General features: G+C 41.6%; 1 protein-coding gene across 2 annotated transcripts in view; it reads right to left on the reverse strand.

Moving 5' to 3' along the window:
* Positions 1-1,261: 1,261 nt before the first annotated feature.
* The window catches only part of Pax3 (paired box 3), a 95,870-nt gene continuing 71,555 nt past the window's right edge, over positions 1,262-25,576 (reverse strand). The window contains exons 6-9 of one of the 2 annotated variants that reach the window (NM_001159520.1): positions 22,586-22,751; positions 21,573-21,787; positions 3,323-3,569; positions 1,262-2,830 (exon numbers count right to left, since the gene is read on the reverse strand). In NM_001159520.1, coding sequence (NP_001152992.1) covers positions 2,796-2,830; positions 3,323-3,569; positions 21,573-21,787; positions 22,586-22,751 — 663 coding nt within the window. In that variant the 3' untranslated portion in view covers positions 1,262-2,795. Of the gene's footprint in view, positions 3,570-21,572; positions 21,788-22,585; positions 22,752-25,576 lie in introns of both variants that reach the window. The other variant, NM_008781.4, reaches the window with a different exon arrangement.

Below are 25,576 nucleotides of genomic sequence, written 5' to 3' on the forward strand. Positions count from 1 at the left end.
GCAGCATGTCTCCATGCACCGAGAAGGAATTACTTTTTTAAATGCCTGTTTTCAACTTGGGTTTTGGCACAAGACTCGTATAATGCAACGAGTATCTGAAGCAGCTTTTGGAGAGGTAAAATTATGTGGCCCCTACTCCGACGTTTGGTAGAAATTGAGCTTTGCTTTTGCTGCTCCTACGTGCGGTATGAGCCCAGCCTAACCTAACAACTCTGGACCTGGGTCCACTTGGCTGTAAAACAGAGCAAAAGACACTCACCTCACAGGAGTCCTGTGAGAACTGACAAAAAGCAAGTGTTTGGTGACAATTATCTTCCTTTTCTACAACTGTATTATTTAAATTTTAAAAAAAAGTAATTGTCAGAAAAAGAGCAACATGGTGGATCAGAAGGGCAAGTGGAAGCTGAAAAGAGTATAGGCATTTTTAAAATTTGGAAACTTTTACCTACTGTATATCATTTCCTCTGGATAGTTAAAATCCCATGTGTTTTAAATCAGCTGACCAACAGAACTCCCTACCACAACGTTCTAGAATGTTCTACATCAATGCTACCCAATACAGCAATTTCTTGCTACAGATGATTGTCACACAGTTGAAATGACATCACATGAGACATTGAGAGGAGTAAGTGAATACAAGAGTTTAGTAGGTGTTGATTAATCGCCTTATAATAAGTAACCATCCAAATGTATTGAAACAGAAGTTCAACCCCCTGACTCATCACGTTGTGCCGTCGCAATGCCAGTGTCTAGTGTTACACCTGCCACATCTAGACTCTCATGAAATAAGTGTGGGGAGGAATAGGGGAAGAAGAGAAGGAAAGGAAAACAATGACAGAAGTAGACTATTTCCTTCCAAGGCTGAAATGAGTTGCTAAAACAAAAGTCTTTAAAATAAAATTTTCAATGTGGAGAACTTTGGGAGATGAAGTTAGATCCTGGTGTACTGAGATACATATTTATAAATGAGGCTGAAAGGAATTGACATCTCCGAGAGAACCAAAGAAACCAAAGAGGGTAGATGGAGAGGGAGGGCGCACTTCTAGATTCCACATCCCTGATATTGTAAACTCAGTCCTGCAGAGTGTGTTTAAGCCAGCGTCTTGGGTTTATATGTAACTCTTGTCCATGTCACAGTCTCATGTACCAGGGACCAGGAGTAGGATGGGTCCACAGTGCCCAGCTTAGCCACCTTTCTCATTCACTCTGCATTCCATCCTCAGCACCCCCCCCCCCCCCACACACACACAAAAGCAGTGTTGGGCACATTTTCATTAACTGTTTATTCATTATAAATAGTAAATATTTACTGCACTTTTTACATGAAAGACATTTTTACAACACATCATTGTTGGTTGAGGCTGCAACACAAAGATACTATGTCTCCTGTTCCATCACCCTGCCCAACGTATAAAATAACTCAGTTCTATGTCTAGTCCTGCTAACACACTACCTCATTGTTCTTAAATCTAAAGGGAATGTATTTGTGCCTACCTCATTCATGGTTCCAAGAATAGAAAGAAATAAATAACAGCACCGCCCACCTTCATCTTTCTCTTAACATTTCAAAACACAGATTTATTGACATCCTAAATGTCACCACATGAATGTATGTAAACCTGTTCCCTATATCCTTTAATATTGGGTATCGTTGTATAATTTAAAAGTACATGAGAGCCACGTGGACATTTCTGTTCTAGCCCTGCCTTTTGTAGAAAAGAGACGAATGTAAACACCATCTCTGTAGAGAGCTTGATTCTCAGACATGGTCTCTGAACAAAAGGAACAAGCAGGATGTGAGTTGTTTGGCAACGAGCAAACATCACTGCACTCTACTACGATGAGTTATGGGCTGCAAAAATAAAAACACCTGCAAAAATATAGTTCTGATTTCATTTCTATCACCTTGGCCATTGCCAAAGCATCTGTGAGGTACACAGTATTGCACGCTGAGAAGCAGATATGTGATGGGTGTCACTTCCTCTACATCATACCCTTCCCCCCCCCCCACCAACTGGCCTCCAAATCAATGTGACTTGGGAAGTAAATGACATCCATCTATCCCCACAGCAGATAACACACTTTTTTCTCATTATCCCACATCTTTTTACAAGACATGTCAGGGACATCGGTTGATAACTAGGTTACAAATGAAGGTATGGTAATAATTTACTGGGGAGATCCTTCACATCTAGTCTAGTGCCCTATACAATGGTGGTGTTGGTTTTCATATCGGTTTCCAGTGTGTCAAAATCAAGGATTTCTCCATTCCCAATTCACTACATAAGCAGTGTGAATGTCATAAACTTGGTCAGCCTTAGACATCAAACCTGTTAACTTTCAGGAATTCAACTACAATATATGGGAACATTCTGCTTACTCAAACCACCCCGTGAAAATCAATCTCTCTCTCTCTCTCTCTCTCTCTCTCTCTCTCTCACACACACACACACACACACACACACACGGAATGTTTTAGCTTCTTTGATCAGCAACAAAGATTTGGGGCCATTTTGATATGTAGCCAGTTACATCACTGTCTTAAAAATGGTGCATTTTAGAGCTCTGGGTCTTCCTTGTCTCCCCTGCCTTTTGTCCAATATGTTCAAAGAATCTGAAAGCAACTACTGGAGAAAGAAAATCAATCTCTTTTGTCTCCACCTCCCCCAAAAGCTGAATTTTTTTTCATTTATTTTTTGTTTGTTTTTAAATTTTTTTTATTGTTTTGTTTCTGAGAAGATTCTTCATGTCTAGTCTGTGGAGGCCGGAAACAGGGCTCCAAGTGGACAGTTCACTTATGCAATATCTGGCTTGAGATAATGAAAGGCACCTGTAAGGAAACACACGCAGCTTTTTAGGTCATGCTGGGACAATTCACAGTTAGGGGCAAGATCAGCTACAGGCTGACAATGTCATATTTAATACCACGGTATCAAAGGATCGAGACTAATATTTTTATTCCTGAGACAAGTTTGACACAACTCTGTGTCCTGGGCTTATCCCCATATGATCCTGGCGCTGACCTCATTAAGAACATGTGTTTCTAATGCTAGAGGTTATTTCATTTTGGCCAACCTCTGTGTTTTACCTACTGACAATCCGGTTTTCCGTCCCAGCAATTAATAACTGCAAGATGTTATTGACATCAGTTAAGCAAATAATTACACAAGGGAGCCTGTGCTGTAGCAATCAGCTGTCTTTGCCACAAAAAAATGATACTGGGATGAAAGGCTTAAACATGCCTCCAGTTCCCCGTTCTCAAGCAAGAGGTGATCTCTCTCCCTTCCAGGAGGAACTACCCCCTAGAACGTCCAAGGCTTACTTTGTCCATACTGCCCATACTGGTAGCCTGTGACAGGGTCCATACTGTAGCCTGCGGTGCTATAGGTGGGGGGACAATAGGGCTGAGATGTGGGCAGACTGTCCACATTCTTCATATGTTCCAGTCTCTGACTGCAGCTGGCTGACACCGTGGTCGTGGGTTCCAGGCCCCCAGTGAGAGGGGAGAGAGCATAGTCGGTCTGAGGCTGGTGCGGTACCCCACCGTGGTTGGTCAGAAGTCCCATTACCTGCAATGATGACGGGCAGAGCAGAAGTTAAAATGTGGGCAGAAACAGATGGCAGCCCCAAAAACAGCGCAAGATCTTGAAAGGCCAACTTTTATGTCTCTAGACAGCCATTGAGGAGCTTTTCTGAAGGCTTTGACCCCAATTCAAAGTGGCAGCCACATGACCTCACCCAAGATAACATCTGACGGCAGTTTCAGCAAAAGGAAGGGGAGGGAGAAGGAAAAGAAGGAAGGAGAGGAAGAAGACAGGAGAAGGAGAGATTACACCGTGTCTGCTGTGATAACATCAGACTGGAATTTCAAAAGAAAAGCAAAGAAGCAACAGAGGGAGATGTTATATAAGTCTAGAGAGAAAACCATCTAATATAGTACATCTGGACACCCAAGTGATTATGTGTGTGTGTGTGTGTGTGTGTGTGTGTGTGTGTGTGTGTGTGTTTCTGGGACTTGGACTTAAGGATTATACATGCTGAGCAAGTACCACACAGCTACATCCCAACCATGCAATTAAAAAGTCACTTACATGTATGTGTGTGTGTGTATGCATGCACATATGTGTGTTTGTACATGTATATATTCATATATATTTGTGAGTGCTTATATGTGTGTACATATATGTGTGTGTATGTATGTACACATGTATGTGTTTGACACCCCCCCAGCACTGCAAAAAATTAAAAAATAAATTTAAGTCAAGCTTTTGTGTATGTATCCTAAGACCTCTATGTCTCTTTTCACCAAGCTCTCTCTCAAAGCAGCTTCTCTTTGGACCCTGGGTGAGCAACTAGAGAGCTTTGTCCTCCCCAGGGTCCCCTGTGCTTCTCTCATTAAGCCTACTATGTGATTTCACTTTGCCACTTTGATCTGTGAGACCAGAGAGAGGTGACAAGGCTACCTTCCTAGCCTAGCACTGCTTAAAAGCTAATGGTGCCCAAAAAATGGTCACAGAGGTTCTGAGCAGGCAGGCAGGCAGGTCAAGGTCTACAACCCAAGGCTTCAGAAGGCTGAGGCAAAAGGATTGCCCTGAGTTGGAGGCTAACCTGTGCTATAACGTAAGACCCCATCTCAAAAAGCCAAAGCAAATCAAAAGATCTTCCTAGCACATGCTACTACTGCCAGGCGATTCCTTTCTTCTTAGACTCACATGACACAATATAGAAGTTTTTTAAGGTGAAAAATGACCCCCAAAGAAATATGCCACCTTAACAAAACACTACAACAAAAGCTCTCTGATCAGCGCCACAAAGCTTTTCTCAAGCTCATATTCAATGGCCCTCCCAACACTTTCATCATGGAATCTCAGAGGGAAATTCATTCAAAAGTAGAAAATATCCACACAAGAAAGTGACTTTCCCCAGAAAGCAACTGCAGACGCAACCTATTAGCGAGTAGAGAACCCTCTTCTCAAAAACAAACAAACAGTCCTACTAGTGAGGTACCCCTGAGCTGCACAACAGTCCAACATGATCCTGCAGTTTAAAATTAAAACAGGCCACGAACCTCTGTGCTAAGCACAAAGCTGCATTTATACACAGGCAATTCAGGCAACATACTGATAGATCTAAGGGCTCTATCACAGTGGGGTTGAAGCTACTCCTACACCCCCCATTAAAGCTTTCTTACTTGGGTTGGAAAACAAGATCCCATAACCTCCTTTGGGGAAAGTTTGTGTAACCTTGGAAGTAAACAAAATCTTAATAAAGTTTTAAATTGATCCACCTCTAATGGGCCACAAGATAAGCATCCCAAAGAGGTGCTTAGTTCCCTTTTCCATCCTGAAGGTCACCTTCCCTCTGCCTTGTCTTCCAGTCCTTGGGAGGAAGGCAGGTAAGAGCAGAACACTGTAAGTTCAAATTCTGAAAACCATCCCAGGGATCGAGATTTGTTGGCAAAATATGTGGCAAAATATGTGGAAAAGCTAAGCATAGCTTTATTGGGGGTTCCAAGCAAATGACCTTAACAAAATAGGGTGCAAATCCATAGGCTCACAGCTCCAGGAAGACAGGCACCAGAACAGGTCCTCAGCCTTCACTTTGTGACCCTTTAATATTGCTCCTCATATTGGGGTGACCCTTAACCATAAAATTATTTTGCTGCTACTTGATAGCTACAATTTTGCTATTGCTATTAATTGTAATGTGAATATCTGATATGCAGGATATCTGATATGATGTCCCTGTGAAAGGGTCATTTGACCCTAGAGGGGTTGTGACCCACAGGTTAAGAAACACTGCTCCAGACTACAGCTTCTAGTAAGATCATGCCCATGTTTATAAGTTTATAAGTTGTTTTATAAGTTTATAATGCTTATACAACTATGTAAGAGTTGTTTTCTTCATTTGAAGGGGGGTGTGGTGTGTGCTGGAATTAACTATGTTAAATAAGCCTTTAGGAAACACCATTTTGACTCTATCCGTCCTGCAAAGAAAATACCCAGTGCTATTGGGTCAAAAGAAATTCAATTTTAAATGAATGGTGATCTTCAGGAAGATTTTTTTTTTAAAGCTCAGTTCACCGTATGTAACTTTAAGCGAGAGATGGAATATATAGGTACAGTCAGAGTTTAAGAGCTAAGGAACTTGGGGCAAAATTTATTCAAAAAGCACATGCAAGATCTAAACATGTACATCCGTGTGACAAACTTTAAAAGTCCCCTGCCACACATTTCTAGTTGCATAACTTTGGAGGAAAAGGTAACATTTTTTTTTCTCCAAGTGGAAGGAAACAAAATGGGAAGGATTTTTGTTTGTTGAGATAGAATCTCTCTATGTAGCCCTGGCTGTCCTGGAACTCACTATGTAGACCAGGCTGGTCTTGAACTCAGGGAGATCCACCTGCCTCTACTTCCCACATGCTAGGTAGGATTAAAGGTGTGCACCACCATGACTATTCAGAGTCTTAAACAGCTCTTCCCACGAGAAAAACAACGAGACAACACTGTCTGGTCCTGCTCGTGCTTCAACTTTTTGCAGCATTTGTGTTGGGAAAAAAAAATTAGAACAAAATTTCTCTTTAAGAACTTGGGTTAGCTATTGGAAGACAGAGAAAAGACACCAGGTTCTAGGACTGCCTTTAAGACTCTAATTTGCAGGGTGGAGTGGTGCACACCTTTAATCCCAGTACTCTGGAGGCAGAGGTAGGAGGATCTCTGAGTTCAGACCAACAGGTCTGCTCTACTTAGCAGTTTCAGATGGGCCAAAGCTACGTAATGGCATCTTATCTTAAACAAACAAACAAAGACCTAAATAACTGCTTCTGGCTTAGGAATACCCTTAGCTCCACAGCCCAATGACTAATGTGAAGGAAGATAAAGAACTTGAAACCAGTTGCCCTTGGTCACTTTCCCTGCCTGAGGTAGCCCAACAGAGTGGCATTGTGACACGAATATTTACTTTCACTGTGATCCTTACAACTGAAGGAACAAAAATTGGGAATGGAGACACCAAGGTCCTAAAATGCCAGCTCTCAGGAGGCTGAGGCACAAAGACTTCAAAATTAAGATTACCCTGATCTACCCAGAGAAACTCAGTCTCAAAAGAGAAGGAGAACATGAGGAGGAGGAAGAGAAGGAGGAAGAGGAGGAGGGGGAGGGGGAAAAGGAGGAGGAAGAGGAAGAGGGGAGGGGGGAGAGGAGGAGGAAGAGGAAGAGGGGGAGAGGAGGAGGAAGAGGGGGAGAGGGAGGAGGAAGAGGAAGAGGGGGAGAGGAGGAGGAAGAGGAAGAGGGGGAGAGGAGGAGGAAGAGGAAGAGGGGGAGAGGAGGAGGAAGAGGAAGAGGGGGAGCGGGAGGGGGGAGGAGGAGGGGGAGGAGGAAGAGGAGGAGGGAGAGAGGGAGGAGAAAGAGGAGACAGGGAGTAGGAAGAAAGACTAGTAAATAATTATTATTGTTTTTCTCAGTGATTTATATTGCTAAACCTCGAGGCAGCCACCATTTTAATAACCTGTCATTTTAAAATTAAAGTAGAGATCTATGGGGGAGGTGAACATATGAATAGGAGGAGCCCCACTTTCCCTTGACAGGGTTCAAAACCTCAAATCTCTATGGAAGGGTCCCGTTACACTTTTATGTATGGTTCCTTAAAAGCTATTTTATGCTTCATGTGTTTTAAGGGAAACTACGGAAACTTCTTTTATGCAGAAGAAGCTAGTAAATAAGTTTCTTGGTCCTCCCCCCCAATACGGCCATGGAATGCCACGAGGCCCTCAACTCTCAAAGAACATCTCTAGTGTGTCTTCCATGCATGTTTTTCCTACAGCAACTGGTGGCTCAAAGGCTAAAATAAGATCCTCATTTGTTGTAAAAAAAATAAGTCCCTAACCCCTCCCTTATATCATTAATAATCTATGTCTACTACAAAACTGGCCTTTTTCTTTTTCTTTTGAGTATAGGGGGAAACACAATTGCTTTGTTTCCAAAAATAGTTTTGAAGAAAACAATTTCAAAACTGCTCTCTTCTGCCTCCCAGATGCTGACCATATTTCTAGGAAATGACAGGTAAGTGATGGAGATTAACTAGGAGGAAGAGAGGCTTCCTTACATCAAGGGTCTATCCTAGGGGAAAAGAGGAGGTCGCTTTGACTGCTCAGCAGTATGTGCATCTGCATTTCTGTCTGTGCACAATGTGCATGCAAGAACACGCGTGTGTGTGGTATAGGGTGACGGGAGTGTGTCACAGCATGACTATGGAGGTCAGAGGACAACTTGCAGGAGTTGGTCCGCTCCTTCCACCATGCCCATCCTGGCGATGGGATTCAGGTCATCAACCTCAGCAAGCAACAATCCCTCTTACTCTCCTGCGACTCTTGATTTCTACATCCAGTTATAACACGCCTCTAATCAAGGCATCGGAATTAAGACACTCTACTAACCACATTTCTGAATGGCCCCTGCAGTGTCGCCCAGGCACTACCTCTGACCTGTTTCCCAGGTGACCTTTAAAAACAAATCCAAAAACCTTTCAGTTCTGGGCCCACACTTCATCCTTCCTCCTGCTCTCCCATCACCCATTTTATTAGAGACTTTTTTTTTTCTGAAGATCGCTTGCAGCTTGTTCTCAAGTTTCAGGATTCTGAATAGGTTGTTTACATCTTGATTGGGAGATTACATGGTTCAGGAGAGAGCAACTCTTTACAACTGCTTCATGCCGCATTTCTCTTGAATTAATTTCCCTATTGTAAGATTAAATATAAAAGATAAAAAAAAACAAAAACAAAAAAAAAACCTATGGGCCAAATTAAGATTTACATTTAAAACGATGTGTCTGGAAAATATTTGTCTTGGCACAGACATTGTGACTTTGCTGCTGTCCCTCCCTCAGAAATGCTCAGAACTTATCAGAGATCTAAAATGACAAAGCAAATTAGGGGGTGTGCATAGGCGCTTCTTTTAGCCTCGGGAGGAATTCATGCTCCGGACTTTATTCTTCTTGCTCTCAAGTAATCAGACGTTCTTCTGATTTAGAATTTAACAACACACATTTAGTTAATTCTTTCTAAAAAGCTTCAGTGTATGATGCACACAGTTGTTCATTGTTGATCCTTTTACTCTTCCCTCCAAAACTCTACTGAGGACACATTCTTTTAAAGATGTAATTTATCTCTAAAGTCAAACAAACAAACAAAGTCTATTGAATGCCTTTTGCCAACACAGGTATCCCTGGAGTCCATTAATGGTTAAATCTTAGCAAGTGTACTCTTGAGGCTGCAAAACCTCAATTTTAAATGATGCATGCGGCTCAGAAAACATCTTCAGATTCAAATGCCTTAGGAATTATTCTGCAATTGATTAGCATCTAAATAATTAGATTTGGGGTCCTGTCCGTTTGAAAGCTGTAAGAAAGAGGGAAGTTGCCTAAAGGCAGGGGTCTCTCTTGGGGTCTGCAGGGTGACCTCTCACCCATCGTGAGAGTCAGGCAAAGCGACAGGAGGACTTCTATCTAACTAGATAGAGAAGCATGGAACCTGCTTAGCTAAGGATGTGCTTATTATTATTATTATTATTATTATCCTTAGCTCATGTATTACACACAAGTAGCAGTGTCTAATGAGGGGTGCAAAAGACAATGAGTACCAGACACATGTGGCCCCCATGCCATGAGGACTTCCAAGTTTCATTTGCAAAGCGCATGGTAGGAAATGTTCCGATTGAAGTCTTCTTCTGTCTAGAGACCAACCACAGAAATCACATTCAGTTTCTGAATTCCTTCCAGTACCTGTTTCTCAGTAGGCTAAATGATGTTGATGGCCGTGCACTGTTTAGTATTTTCATGACTATTCTCCTTGTTTTCTTTTTGTTTTTTGAAGTGATGGGGACCAAGCCTAGAGCTCCATACATGGTAGGGAAGCACTCAGCCACTGAGCTACATCCTCAGCCAAGCAAATAGAAATGGCTCTCAATGGATACATATACATGCGTGCATATGTGTGTATCTAGTTTACTTCTAGCCAATGATGAACAGTCACGCCATTTCTACCTATCATCATCATCAAAAAAAAAAAAAAAGAATTCTATTAAGAAAAGATTCAGTCTACCTAGACAAAAAAGTCTGCTTGTTAAACACAATAGATACTAGACTATGTTGGACCCACCATGGACATAATAAACTTCTCATATGTTTTAATTCATTTACGCATGCCTGCATTTAATATGCTTTGGGACCATGTCTATAATTAATATGATTTATGAGAAAGGAACACTTCAATATTGGAGGATAAGGCACATATATTTTTTCCTTCTATGAATGAAAAATATAAGAAAATAGCTCAAGGAAAAATTGTTGGCCCATAGCGTATTCCCATGGACTGACAGAGCCCTTCGTAAACTTGGGAAGTTAATGATATCCTCTTATCTGACCCTGACACATTCGCAGCATGTAATTTACAGAAGCTCTGTCCGGGGAATCTTGACAAATGTTCCTGGGGATGTCAGGGCAATGTTCCATTCTAATGCAAAACAGATGTGGGTCAGACACCCTCATTCATCACTTAGCACAGAGTCTCCAACTCTTTCTTTCCACGGAGGAATAGCATTACCTGCTGTTAACCCTTCTCATTGCAGGGACTTTCTCACAATCACAGTAGACCTCTAAAGAGTGTGCTCTCAAACCCTCGACTACTTAAGCAACCTGTCTGAGAACTCAACTGTAGTAGATCAAACATACATCAGCTTTGGTCCGTGATTGCTTCGGGATATGTTTGCTAAATGCTAACTGACCCTTTGGGACTTCTAACTATAGAAAGGAAAATCTCTATACTTGGGCATCCTTTGGGGCTTTGATGAGATGGCAGTTTGGAATTTCTCTCTTATTTCCTATAAACTAAACCTGCATTTAAGAAAATGCAGAGCGGAGCCACCCTGATAAGCATCTACCCTTCACTTCACCAAACTTGGTACATTGCTCAACATAAGACCCATAAATAGCTTCCAACAAATTAGAAACCCACATTGCCTGCCTGCAATGAGTTCAACTCCACCTCCTTGAGGAAAGGAAGTAGGAGACTGAGTGTACATTCCCTTCTCCCTAAAACTCTTCCCTCCACCCAGAGCTTAGACAAGAGGAAGGATGGCTTGAAACCTAGTAGTTTTGATCTTGGGGTTCTGTTTAGAATTGCACCCAAACTGCAGTCAAGTGACTAACAAGGATCTTTTTCTTTCATTTGCCCTTTTATCTGCCCTACCTAAGCATTAGTAGTCAGTCAGTTTGTAGCCTTTTCTTTAAAGTTGGTCATTCTCTTGTATCCTTACTTAGAGGTCAGAGAATGTGTGGAGGCAGAGGGCATATCTGACATTAATTAAAAACAGGTTCACCTGTGCAAGAGTGAACTGTTTTAAAGATGAATGGGCCATGAGTCAGGTCTCCACCTGTGTTATCAATCGTTCATTCCTTCCTGGGAAATGTTCCTTTAAATGTTGATAGTTTGGCATTCAACACATTATAAATATAGTCGTGTGACATCCACAGAGGCAAGTTGAGCCTGAGCAGGGTTTTCCCACAGAGGAACACAGGCAGGGGATCAGCTCCATGTGGGGCCATGTATGAGCCTCAGAACAGATTATAAAAGGTTAACTAGAACTTTTTAAGAGCAAGTTGCTTCAGGGACGCATAAGTATTTTGTATGAGAAAAAGGACCGTTGTTTCTTTTAAAAGACACTTCTGTTAATTCAGCAATATGGATTGGCTGCACAGTGTCTCACAACAACAACAACAACAACAAAACATTCCCTTCCACAAAGCACACGGTCTATGAATGCATGTGTCCATATGTATGTGGGTATTCTCAGACGTTTAGAAAGCAGACATTAATTTTGAGTGTCTTCCTCCATCACTTTCCATCTGATCTTTGAGACATAGTCTCTCCTGGAATCCGAAGCTTACAGAGTCCAGTAAGTTAGCTGGATGGCCTGAAGCCCCAGTGACCCTTCAGTCTCCGTTTCTCCAGCATTGGAACTATGGTATACACCCTAGTGTCCAGTTTTTAACATAGGTGCTGGGTATAAGAAGTAAGGTCCAAATGCTTATACAGCAAGCGCTTTACCAACTGAGCCATCTGTTCGTCCATCCATCCCCGCACTTCACAGTCTCATATGTCAAGTGAAATAAGCTCAACTCCTCATGTCCTCACTTACATAGGGAAGCTCAAAAAACGCATTTACAAAGCAAAAGAGGAGATGGAAGGGGAGGAGGGGAAGGAAGAGCAGGAAAAACAACAGTAAAACCTGAGTATAGCATTTTCAGGAAGGTGTGGGAGAATGGGCAGGGGGACAAAGAGATGGATCATGGGTCTATAGGTCAAATTTGATATAAAAAAGTAACAAAATATTCTAATTATGATTGTCAACAAATAACTGGATATTTCAAAGCCAGATGTTCCCACTATGTCAGAGTGGTAGAAAAGCAGTTACACTGATCTGAACACTACACATTGTCTACATGTGTAGAAGGATCACACAGTACCTCATAAAGAAAAGTGTATTTTTTCCAATGGTGCCCCCTCAAAAGGCCTCCCAGCTGCCTACCCCTTCGACTGGTCATTGGGACATCACAGTCACTAGTCTCAGAAATTCCAGTGTACCAACCTCAATCTGAACGCCAAGAGCCATTTTTAAATAGTGCCCTATACACTGAAAAATATACACCTTTGATGAAACCCAGACAGGTTCTCTAGGGGAGGGGGAAAAAAAACAAAAAAACAAAAAACAGTACACAACTAATGACTGAATCGAGTCTTCTGTGTTTGTGACACAGAGCATACATTCAGCCCGTAATTGAATAAATATGCAAGTATTCAGATTTCTCTAGATATTGCCATTTTGCAAATGCAGTAATAAATTAAAAGCTTTACGTCGCATTCCAACCACATATAAAGGGTTGATTCAGACCATAGGCCTTGCTCGGGAACCTAGCATGGCTCGTCTGCATACTGCTAACTACGAGGACAAACTTTTTATTCTAGTAGCTTCGTTATAAACTAAGCGATCACACTCAATTTTTCTTTTCCTCTTCAGTGGCTAGAGGAATTCAAATGAGCCTTAAAAAAAAAAGACCATGGGCCACTGTCTAATTTGTTTAACACACAGACGGACAGACAGAGCTGACAGAATGGCTATTTATATCAACTCAGTAGACATACACAAAAACAAATTCAGCAGAAAAGGTTTGCCTGTGGCTCTCTTAGGGATTGTGATTCCTGATGCTGCCGTTGGCTCCTGTGGACCCTCCATCGATAAAGAAGGAGATTTTGAGATTGTAACTCTCAAAACTGTCCACATATAAGTAAGCCAGAAAGCCACACCTAGAGTCACTGCAAGCCAGGACACTCCTCATATTTTTAAGGATAGGGACCTCAACCTGTAGAGCAAAATTCAAGGCACCAGGTCAGTCAGTGACAGCTCCTATCGATTCAACAAAGGAATTAACAGCAGTAATATTCACCACGGAGCAGAAGTCCTCTATCCTCCCGGCAGGATGTGGACGGCTGGAAATACACAAATGTCCCAGAGCTCTTCTGGTATAGCTGAAACGGGTTCATTTATGATCGTAAACAGTCTGAAGTCATTGTAAACATGTGGGGTCTCTCAAGCCCTGGGAATGAGCTCATGGGTCGCTTTAGAAAAGAACCAGAAAGGTATGGAGGCTTTGGAGAGCAGCCGCTTTCCAACGGAACACGTCTCCATTCCAGCTTTGTTTGACACCCAACAAATCTCCTTAATCAAAATCACCTCCTCTTTCTCCCACAGATGAGTTTCTGGAAAGTGTGGAGGAAGGAAGGGGCTCCTTTGGGAACTGGGTTGGTGTGGCAGACCACCTGCTTGGCTGGTTTTTTAGAGCAGTAAAAAGAAAGAGGAGGGCACAGGATTGATTGGATCAGCAATCTGTGTGTCAGATGGCTTATCAATAATACTAGCCTCAAATAGCTTCTGAACGTGTATCTAAAACATCCAGAAAGAAACAGTTCTCTTGAGATGAGAGCTGGCTGTACCAATAGTTGAAACCTTGCTGTATTTACCTGGAGAAAGGGCACAAAGGGAGGGGGAGGGCAGAAATTTTCTGACAGCAAAGATTTTCTCTAAAACAGATGAAGCAGGAAAACACCCATGGTAACTATTCTTAATAGCTTAGCTTTAACAGCCCAAGTCCATCCATATAATAGGCTCATCTGTGGCAAGTTCTTCTTTGTATCTTAATGGACAAGCCACCATCATTCTGCCTTTGCGGAGAAAACGTGTGAGCACATGCTTAACTCTGTGGTCAAAAGGAAAATACAAGCAGAATCAAAAGCAGTCCTGACTTTAATGTGTACATATTAACACTTAGCTGCTTCTCCCTAATCAGTCTCAGCATTAACAAATGTTTGTCCAAAGAAACTGTATTGAGCGATTGAAATCTAATTTGAAATGGGACCACGATAGTCTAATACATATATGCATGAAACGGCTAAACTGCCTAATAAGCATGGCTGACACCAAATATGCAATTTACATACATTACACACTAATAATCGCAATTTTAACATTATCCTTTAAAAGCAACTGGACGGGAATTTGATGTAAAGGCTTTCATTTGTGAAATGTGAATAAGAACAGAAGTGGAGCCTGACTTCTTGTGCCCTCAGTCACCACCTTGTTAGTGTGGAGATTCAGTCACTCTTTCTGGTTGTGTGTCAGGCCTGAGATCGCAAGGCTGCACGTATGGGACGGTTCAACCAGACTTAGATGGATGGTCAACAAAGCTGATGAGATCTGCAGACCAACTCTTTCTTCCGGAGGTGCTGAGTCCTGAGCAGACTTTCAAGCTGGTACACAAATCTTTATGAGACTTTCTGCCCCCCCAGGACATTAGCCATGACACAGGACAGGTGGATGGGTTATTCGATTACATCTTACCCAAGACCTGGGCAAAATTTGAAAGGCAGCCTCTGTGCAAAGCCCTGACCTCAGGGGTCTGTTAACAACAGTTAAATGTTCTCTAAGACAAAACCTTTTTTTTTTTTTTTTTTTTGTAATTTAAGCCTATTTTCTTATTTTGTCATTGGTTTCACTCATAAGCCAGAATGAAACTCGAATGACCCAAGCTTATACCAAATGTAGTTTTAAGTGTTGCTGGAGTGGGTCTTGGAATTGATGTCCTCTGAGGCTGCAGACAGCACTTCCTCCTTCTATGAAGGAGAGAGCTTTATACTGAGTGTAGGAAAGCCTCTTGTATATCAAATAGCTCCGTAGGAAAAAAAAAGAAAAGAGAGGAAAAAACCAGTGATATGAGAGTAAATGAATCAAAACCATATGGGTCAAATGCTCCCTAAAATACACAGTTTGAAAAATTAAGGAAAAAAAAGTACTTGGCAAAAATGTGTTTTAGGTTTTACCAAACCCAAAACATTTGAAGAATCATTTGCAATGGTTGATGAACCTAAATGCTGCCAAGTTGGCCTATTTTCATAGATGACAGAACAATAGAGAATTTCCCTAGACCCCCTGTAACCAAGTGATAGTGTGTTTCATTCAACGACTTGTTGGAAGCTGTCGACAAACCCTACAAAGTTTATAGAAGTCGATAGAAGCGGGACATGAATTTATAAAGTTTCTTAGTCTAATTGCCCATGTTGGGAGTGTGGGCTATGTGTGCTTTGGGGATGGGGAAGCACTGAAGGTAGTGTTTCATGCAAAGGAAAGCTAATTAAAAGAACGTGGGTCACATGTTAATGAGCCTCATGTCTTGAGCTTGTGGTACTATTTCCTTGCAATCCAATTTCTAAGTCAGTGTCCTCTGTATCTCCCACATATGTAGTGAGATTTTGAGAACAATGTTTATAGAAAGTGAAATCAATAATCTGTGTGTATGGGTTCTGTATTGTCCTTGCAGCAAGGGAATATAACCTTTCAAAAGAAAATTACTGTTACCAGGAAAAGACCTCATGAGGGAGAGTTGGGTGGTCTTCTTGGGGTGGGGGTATAGCGGACTGGAGCCTCATTCTGAGCCCTGTCTCCTAGAAAGGTTAAATATATCAGACAACTATTCAGAAGGTAAAAAATATTGAGGTTTTAACCTGCCCTGCCCCTGTCTGTCTCTGAGAATCTTGCCTCAAGTCTCCTGACAGATCCAGCCTTTGCTAGCAAATGGGAGGCGAGCCCTCCATTTGTGAAACCATTTGGCCATGCTCACAGGACAAGCAGGTCAAGGGCAGTGGCTACGCCCATTGAAAACTTCTTACAACATAATGCTTCCCTTGACAGAGACTAGTAACAGAAATGTGTGACTCATGTTCACAGAAGAATAACTAGGAAAAGGCAGATAGAGAAAGGGTGGGTATCGTATGGCAAATGATGTGTCTATTATTCCTTATTTAAAAACTAGATGTCAACTGATTATGGTGGCCCACACCTGTAATTCCAGCATTGGGGGTCTGAGGTAAAAAGATTGTTAGAAGTCTTAGACCCACCTGGTATAGAGTGAGACCTTGTGCCAAGAAAAATAACAAGCAAAGAAATAGAAAACAAACAAACAAAATACAAGAAAATACCTCTACACATTGGATCCCTGCATACATTCTATTCCCTGCTAGTTTGAATAGTCAACAATGTACCACCATTTGTGATAGTGGGGAAAATATCAAAAAGAATACACAAATATTTTAAATATGCCAAATAGACTCAACCAAAGCTAGCTACAATGAATTGGCCACAATCATTCAAAAAACACTTCAGATGGAAAATCTGTACACTACCATCTATCTTAATTTTTAGAAAGACTTACAATATAAAAATAACCCATTGTCAATGTATTAAAAAAAATATCACCAGTGACTGTCCTGGAAAAAGTTCTATACAGTGCTGAGTCTGCTTGGCCATGTAAGGGACAGTATGACATAGTTTCTTGCCCTGGAATAGAGCCAGCAGGGCATGGGCCTCCACGAAGTTTGGTTGTTGCTGTGGGCATAAGGCTTGTTTGTAATATAATGTACATACTTTCACACCCCTCCCTCTACCAAGGTTAATGATTCCATGATAATCAGAGACAGCATGAGTCCAGGAGACAAGGGTATGCCTATGTCTCAGCAAAATGATAGAGTGCTGTGACCTTCAGGACAGCCTTCAAGGCTGTGGGAAAGAATGCTGAAAACATGAGTTTGAAAATATATAGTTTCCCAACGACGCAAAATATAACGATGCACTATGAATTGTATATGGAGCTTCACAGATCTAAAGGAACCGAGGCAGCTGTACTGTGAGACAGCTTGTCAGAAAGTAACTAAAGGAAAAGATAAAGAGATTTAAGGAGTAGTGATCTCAAGGCCAGATCCTGCCCAACTCAGAAGTTTGTTTGTTTGTTTGTTTGTTTACAATTACAAAGGCAGATGATTCCTGAGTTCAAGATTATCCAGGGACAGAGCTAATTTAGGTCCAGGTGTGGTCAGAATGGTAATTTCCGAGTAGGGTTCCATCCAACTACCTTATTGTCTGTGTGTGCTTGCTATTCCTTTCTAAGAATCAAGGGGCTATGGTTGTGGGATGCTGAATCATGGGGTAATCAAAAAGGAACCTGGGGTAATGACTGAATTAATATGTAAAAAAATAAAAATAAATAAAAATAAATAAAACTGGGCTTTTGGTCTACAAGAAATGAGCTATCTGGAGTTTTTAGCGTTTCAAAAGAAAGCTACCTTGAGACAGCAAAACACAGAGAGCAATCTGAAAAGCGGTCCCGAGCAGAACACACACACACACAGAGAGAGAGACAGAGAGAGAGAGAGAGGGAGAGAAAGAGAGAGAGAGCACAAGCAGTGTGGAAAGTCATCTCCAACAGAACATAGGTCAGTTTGGACTCACAATTTGACTTTGAATTATTTACTTCACCCCTCCCAAACATGCCTTCTCACAGAACCCCTCTCCAAGCTGAGACTGGTTCTTGGCAATACATTCAGCACAAAATGTTTTTATTACTGGTAGAAATTAAAAGATAAATGAAAACCAGTCAGGCTTATCAGAAACAATTCTAAATTAACCTAAACTTAAAAACCTAAATTCAGGGGCTAGAGAAAGAGCTCAGCGGTTACGAGCACTGACTGCTCTTGCAGAGGAACAGGGTTCAGTTTCCAACATCCACATGGTGACTCACAAATGTCTGTTACTCCAGGGGATCCAATACCCTCTTCTCACCTCTGTGAACACCAGAGATACCTGTGGTACATGTACATCCATACAGACAAATCACTCATACACATAAAATAAAATGAATAAATCTAAAACCAAAAACTAAATTAAACCCCTAGCACTAACAAAAATAAAAATTAAAAAAAAAAAAACAGGCCAGCTTAGAAAACTAGTCTCTACTAGTGTTTTTCAAATGTGACTAAAATTCTGTCTCTGCTTTGTTTTGAAGTGTGCCTCTTGTCCACTCAACAAAAGACTAGATTCTAAACCAACAACCAAGAACCCTAGATTCTAATTTCCACCCCCTTACACTAATGGTGAATTAGTCCCACCATTGAATTTGCCGGTTCACTAGGTGACAAGGCAGGGGTGGAAGATGCAGAAGGGCAAGTGGAGACTAGAGAAGTGACAGTCACCAGTTCTGTCCTCAGAGTCACATGATCCAATCCACGTGTCAACAATGAATTCTCTGTAAAGCAGGAACTAGAGGACCACCACGCTGTTTTGACTGTCTCTTTACTTAGTAGGTGAAGCAAGTAATTAGACTTGGGTTCGTCATAACTCATAACTTTCCTTTGCTATTTTCTGATGAAGCAAGACAACCAAGACCACTGTAGGCATCTTTTACCTCAATAGAGGCATTGAGGCAAAACAGTCAGTCCAAAGAGCTGTAGAAATCTGAGTTCTAACTCCAATTTTCTCTTCTGTTATTTTTCATATATGTTCAGATGGTACTGAGTCACTCAGTCCCTGTCTTGTCCTCAGCTTTGCCTAAGAACACTGTTCTCATTTTTCTGGTTTGGTGGGAACACTGTAAGAACTAAGATAGCATAGAACCCTAAGGTATCTACAGTAGAAACACAAGAATCGCTAGTTATTCACGAATGTAAGTATAGAACTGACATGGTATGTAAGAGAAAATAAACACAGGGAAAGTTGCCTATGAGATTTTTTTTTCAGTGCTAGATATGAAATGACCCCACCCTGCCACCAACTCTGAAGTCATTGACAGTTTTCTTGAAGATGAACATTAATGGCTGGAAGATCAGTTTTTAATGCATCTGCTTAGGTAATATTTCTACAGCCACATTCCCTGACTATTGCATGCAAGAAACTAACCATGTCATATACAGAGTTCAAGGTCATGCTATTTTCATTACAAAGGAAGAAAATAAAGTGCTAAGACATTCTGATGGGATCTTGCCTCTCACAGAACAGCTCCCATCACAGTTTCCTCTCATGAAAAATTTCAACCAAATTAATCCATTAAAAAGCTGTTCTCGCCTGGTGTGGTGGCACACACCTTTAATCCCAGCACTCGGGAGGCCAGCCTGGTCTACAAAGTGAGTTCCAGGACAGCCAAGGCTATACAGAGAAACCCTGTCTCGAAAAAAAGCTGTACTCTATGGAGCTGGAGAAGTGCTTCAGCGCTGGCTGCTTTTCCAGAGGCCCTGGATTCAACTCCCAGCACCTACATGGCAACTCACAGCTGCTCTAACTGGAATTCTAGAGAATCTGCCATCCTCACTCAGGCAGGAAAAATACCAATGCACATAAAAATAAATGAGAGAGAGAGGAGGGGGGAGGAAAGAAGGAAGGAAGGAAGGAAGGAAGGAAGGAAGGAAGAAAGAAAGAAAGAAAGAAAGAAAGAAAGAAAGAAAGAAAGAAAGAAAGAAAGAAAGAAAGAAAGAAAGAAAGAAAGAAAGAGAAAGAAAGCAAGCTGTTCTCTGGCCTCCAAGTGACTGATGTCAAAACTTTCCTTGCTGCCTGTAAACTCTGGAAGAAGTTTCTACGTGAAACTCTTAGCGTTAAAAAGCTGGCTGTTTGAGAGGAAGCCTGTCATTGTCATGTAAAATCACATCCCCAAATGCCAGCACTTGGAAATCAAAGGAGCTAAAAGTCCTTCCATTGTTTTCCTGTTGTTATTTCCCTGCTGAGGTTTAAAGCCACCTCTTGCTTTTTTTTCTTTCCCTAAGCCCAGGATGTGCTATAGGAATCTATAAAACTTAATTACATTTACTGTTACAAAAAAGGATTTATGAACTTTTGCCTTGAGGCGGAAATGTTTATTTCATTGCCTTTGCCATCCAGTCTTTTCAACTCCTGTGGCTTTGAACTTCTCAGCTGCTCAGAGTTATCACTGTTGCACAGAGCCCAAGAGCTCTGCTCCGAAGATGCACACCACAAGTTGAAGAACCGGGGAAGGCAAAGATATACGAGTCGTTATTTTGGCCACCCTTTGTGCCATTAAAATCTCATTTTCTGCCTATTAGAACACCCTCTCGGTGCTTAGGCAGCGGTGATAGTCCGTGATTAGTGTGTAATTGAGAATAATTGTCTTTTCGCTTTTCATTTGTGTCATCCTGAGCTTCTCTCTGTTTTTCTAACCACTGAGAGGAAAAAAAGAAGTAGAGAAAAGATAAAGCTGTTAAAACTCTCACTCTCGGCCCCAAAGAGATCCACGATTGCAATTATAGATTGCAATGCCTTTGTGACATTTATCCAAATTTAGTGGGTGGCTCTCCTTGCCACCTGGGCCAACTGCTCTCTAATAAAATCAAGCTATCTGTATTCAAACAACTGCTAATAATGTCAAGTTCAGACAGATGCCACATGTAGGAAATTTAACCATCCCTCTGACATGCAATTATCAGGGCAATTTATTAATGCAATCCCCCACGAAAAACCTCATAGTTCAATGCAAATTAGAAAAACAATTACAATGTCCAAATATTTATATAGTCCCAAAGACTAGCAATTCTCTTAATTTGTGCTCTTATAACTCATTCATCGTAGTCCTCAGCTGGGTCTCTCTCTCTTTCTCTCTCTCTCCATCCCCTTTTCCCTTCCCCTTTCCCCCTCTCCCCTCTCCCCCCTCTCTCTATATACAGCTTTTCTGATTCCTCTCCAACTGTTCCATCTGAGCTTCGGTGTTTTCTGATGAGGATTTTTTTACTCAAAATTCTGCCAGATGACCAAATGCCACTTGAAACAGACAAACAAGCAAACAAAAAAAAAAAAAACCCAAAAGAAAAGAAACCTCAGCAGGTTTGTAAGGCTTTCAGCCAAAGCTCCAAGCTAAGGACAGGAAAGACACAAGACAAATGCCTTGACAACTGAGCATAAACACAGTCTCCATGATTGCCTTAGAAGTCACTTGAATTTCAAGTCTAAGCTACAACTTTTGATGCCTCCAGTCGAAAGGGAAGAGAGAAAGGAAACTTGAAAACTGAAATCATGTGGCTCGTATAAGGAATACATTATGGTTTACATTTGGCAATTCATTATACCGCTGCCTCGGGGAATTGACTATTTGGTTCTGGTAACGGCAAATCATCTGTCTAGAAACACGGGACTGACCTGAGGTGAAAGGCCATTGCCGATGGTGGGGTTCATGGGGTTGGAGGGCCCCGATGGAGGCACAAAGCTGTCTGTATAGCTTGAAAATCCATGCCTGGTGCTGGGGAGGCAGTAGGCAGAGCTGCTGTCTGCGTTCGAAGGAATAGTGCTTTGGTGTACAGTGCTCGGAGGAAGCGGCTGAGGTCTGTGGACGGTGCTACTGGGATCTGACACGGCTGAAACGAAGAAGATGAGCAACCATGATGGTCTCTGGTAGATAGACCAGCAGAACAAGTTCAGTGCAAAAGTTCCCACTAATGGTTACCCATTGGTCAGCTAGTACGTGAACTTCCATGTGCATTTCCAATTGTGCCTATGTAAAAATCACACAACAAATACAGGTGCATCTATCTTCGCTTGTCTAAAATCACATAACAATGTATGTGAATGCCTGTGGTATATCACCTCGAATATGAACATAGATACCATGTTGGCAATACTAACAAGTCAGTTTGGGTAGTGAACACAGTGTAATCACTATAGGTACCAAAGTTCTCATCAAATGTACTTTTGAGGCACTACTAACATGTGACCAGAGCATCAGAGTTTCAAGTGTAGAAAACACTATCTTTCACAGCCCTGAAATAACAGTCTTACAATTTAAACACTGTCCCATTTCTCTCTTGTCCTGATGAATGACGACTTTACCAAAGCTTACCTTCCCTGAATCACTATTGCAACTAGTTACAGTCCTAGAACTTCAATTGATTGCAACTAGGGGAGGAAAAAAAGTCCCATGTTACATTGCATTGCATTGGTTTTAGACCAATGAAATGATGCTACATCACTTCAAGTGCAGCACAAAGTATTTCTGAGACATGGCAGGTATGTGTAGCGAAAGCTGATGTCACATGATTGGCACGCCAACAGTATCAATGACAGTCAGCATCACAGACAAAATTCACCGTGTTGAACAGCCAAAGGACAGCAACTAGGAGTTACACTTTCATCCCCTCTTTTCTCTTCCTAGATACCTTGTGGAATAGACGTGGGCTGGTAAGAGGTCTCCGACAGCTGGTATGTTGGCAGGGTCGGCATGGCGGTGGGAGGGAATCCCCCCGGAATGAGATGGTTGAAAGCCATCAGTTGATTGGCTCCAGCTTGTTTCCTCCATCTTGCACGGCGGTTGCTAAACCAGACCTATGGATTTAATTTAAAATTTGAGGATTTCACTGATGAAATAATAGTACATTCTTAATGAATTTTTCATGGTAAAACAGATTAAAGGCCCTTTACTGACAGGGGAAATACAGGCAAGAGCCCTCTGTCTTCTGTGATATGTTGGGGTGAAAGGGGAGTTAAATGTCAAGGGTCAGGAAAGGGGCTGTATGGACCCTATAATGGCTTTGCATCAGCTCTAGCAAAGCTGGTGAGGACAGTGGGCAGGGACAGTTAAGCAGGGTTCCAAACAGGAAGTGTTCTTTACTGCTGTTATCAGTGCCCTTCACCCTCATACCACAGCCTGCCGGGAAGTCCATGAGACACTCGGACAACCCCACACACCAACATTCACACATATAGCACATGTCCTAAATTTGACTTGGCCAATTACATACACCAAGTCTTGGGCTATATATGCCTATCAGTCTATTTCTGTAGGTCTATAATCAGTGTTAAGTATAGGTTCTAGATCAGTAGTTCTCAACCTTCCTGAAGTTACAACCCTTTAATACAGTTCTTCATCTTATGGTGACCCTCAACCGTAAGTCTATTTCCATTGCTACTTCATAACTGTAATTCCGCTACTGTGACGAATCATCATGTAAATATCTGTATTTTCTGATGGTCTTAGGTGACCCCTGTGAAAAGGCCACTCAACCCCCAGTCCAAGGGGACATGACCGACAGGCTGAGGAACACTGTTCTAGATAGTTGCATGAATTGAACAAAAGTTCATACAAGGAGAGCCGTTTTCCCACCTTTTTCAAAAATGTGACACACCATACTGATCTCAACCAGAATAGATGCTGATGAAGTACTTCAAACAAAAGGAAAGATTTTTGCCATGAAAACAGTTTATTATTCCTTTTGGTACCTGTGTTGTATACTGTTATGCTCTGTGTTGAACCCTATACTAATCACCCTATGTTCAGAAAAATCTGTTGGAAAATAATTTTTCTTCCAGTAATTCAAAGCCCAGGTCTTTCTTGTGTCAAAGGAAGAGAGAAAAAGATACCAACCAAAAATATAACTGAATGTCTAACATGTCGAATGAATGATACTACATAGGTTTTTTAATATGCCTTGAGATCTTGCCTAATTATGGTTTAAACCTGAATAATTAAAATGTAAAACAAAACTTGAAGTAAATTTTTCAGGGAGCACACATAGTACTTACCATACCACAGGAGAAGATACCTATCAATTAAAAGTATTAGTGTTTTTACGCAAAAGTTCACTGAGATTTGACATGGGAGAAAACATAGCACACAAAGATGAATGGTTAGGAGGGGAGGGGGGAGGGGAGGGGAGGCGGGGGGAGCTTGGGATTCAGGCAGCCTCCTCCACAAAACCCAAAAGAATGGCTCACAAGACACAGAAGCTCTATATTAGGAAGTCAAGGAATCAAGCAAACTTTAAAGTGGGGACAGAGTTTCTACTCATTTTAAAAGACGGTCATGATTGTCATAAAGAGTATATCTCTAGATAGAGGTCACAATGCAGGGCAGAAAGACTTGACCAGCCTGGCTAAGAGAAGAGAATTTAACAGAGAAAATCCTTGCCTAGAATACATGTGGGAAGTAACTTGCAAGAGCCCATTCTCTCCTTTTACCATGCCAGTTCCAGGGGTGGAACTCAGGCCATCAGACTTGGTGGCAAGTGCCTTTACCCACTGAGCCATCTCACCAGTCCCAAATATTAACTTTTAATAATCCTTATGTTTCCAAGGGGGAAAGAAGATAATCTAGTATTTCCCCCAGGCTGATGAATAATTGAATTAGAGCTTCCCTTGGCTTAATAAACTCCCACCAAGTATACAGAACCAGGAATACTCAATCTCAAGCCTGCATTTGGTTGTATTTTCTCCCTACAAGACAAAACTATTATGACTCCCAGGGCATCATGGGAAGAAAGCCATTTCCAAGGAAGAGCTTGGCACAATCCATCTTAATGGAAGAAGAGTCTAGGGGGGAGAATTCACGCCTGAAAGTATTTACCCTACCACCCACTGTAGTCCAACTTTACATGATAAAGCTGCAAAGATTAAAAGATCTCCTGATCAGGAAATGCTGTGTTCCAGATTTCTGTGCTATCCTGAGAGAAGTGAACTGCTAGATGCCCTAAGGTGACATCATTAATGTAGTCACCATCCTGAATTCCAACACACCCCTCCATGAAGCACTCAGAAACCCACACTTGGATATTGTGGAAGCATGTTGCTCAGCTTTCTACCCACTCACTACCTTCTATAGCCTTTAGATAAACAAGTCCAGTTGGACTGACCAGGATTGGCTATGCCTGAGTTTCCCAGGAAGCTCAACATATTACTGCTTCAAAGTGCATTCTACCAAAGCCATAACCCAAGGCCGAGAAGTAGACATTGGCTTTGCTCAAGTAGTAATGATGAAATATCACCACTTTCCACAAGGACCTTCAAAAGATGGAATCCAACAAACTAGGTGGCTGGGGATTTGAAGTTTGTGCTCATTTTCCCCCCAAAATTGATTCTAATAAGTAGTGGAGACATAGCATAAATCCATGAGGGGTTTATTTTTAAACATTTATGGTATATAGTACCTGTTATAGCTACAATTGAAAAAAAAAAACTTTTTCTCCTTTTTTGAGGGTTGGGTCACAAGGATGGGGAGCCATACATAGGAGGACTGGGAAGTGAATGTGATTGGGGTTCATGACATGTAATTCGCAGATAATAAAAATATTGTGTAAAAAAAACAGACTAGAAGGAGCTAGGTGATATAGCTCAATGGTAAAGAATTTGCCATATAAGAGGCCTCAGATTCAAAC

Source organism: Mus musculus, chromosome 1, assembly GCF_000001635.26.
Source record: "Mus musculus strain C57BL/6J chromosome 1, GRCm38.p6 C57BL/6J".
NCBI lineage: Eukaryota > Metazoa > Chordata > Mammalia > Rodentia > Muridae > Mus > Mus musculus.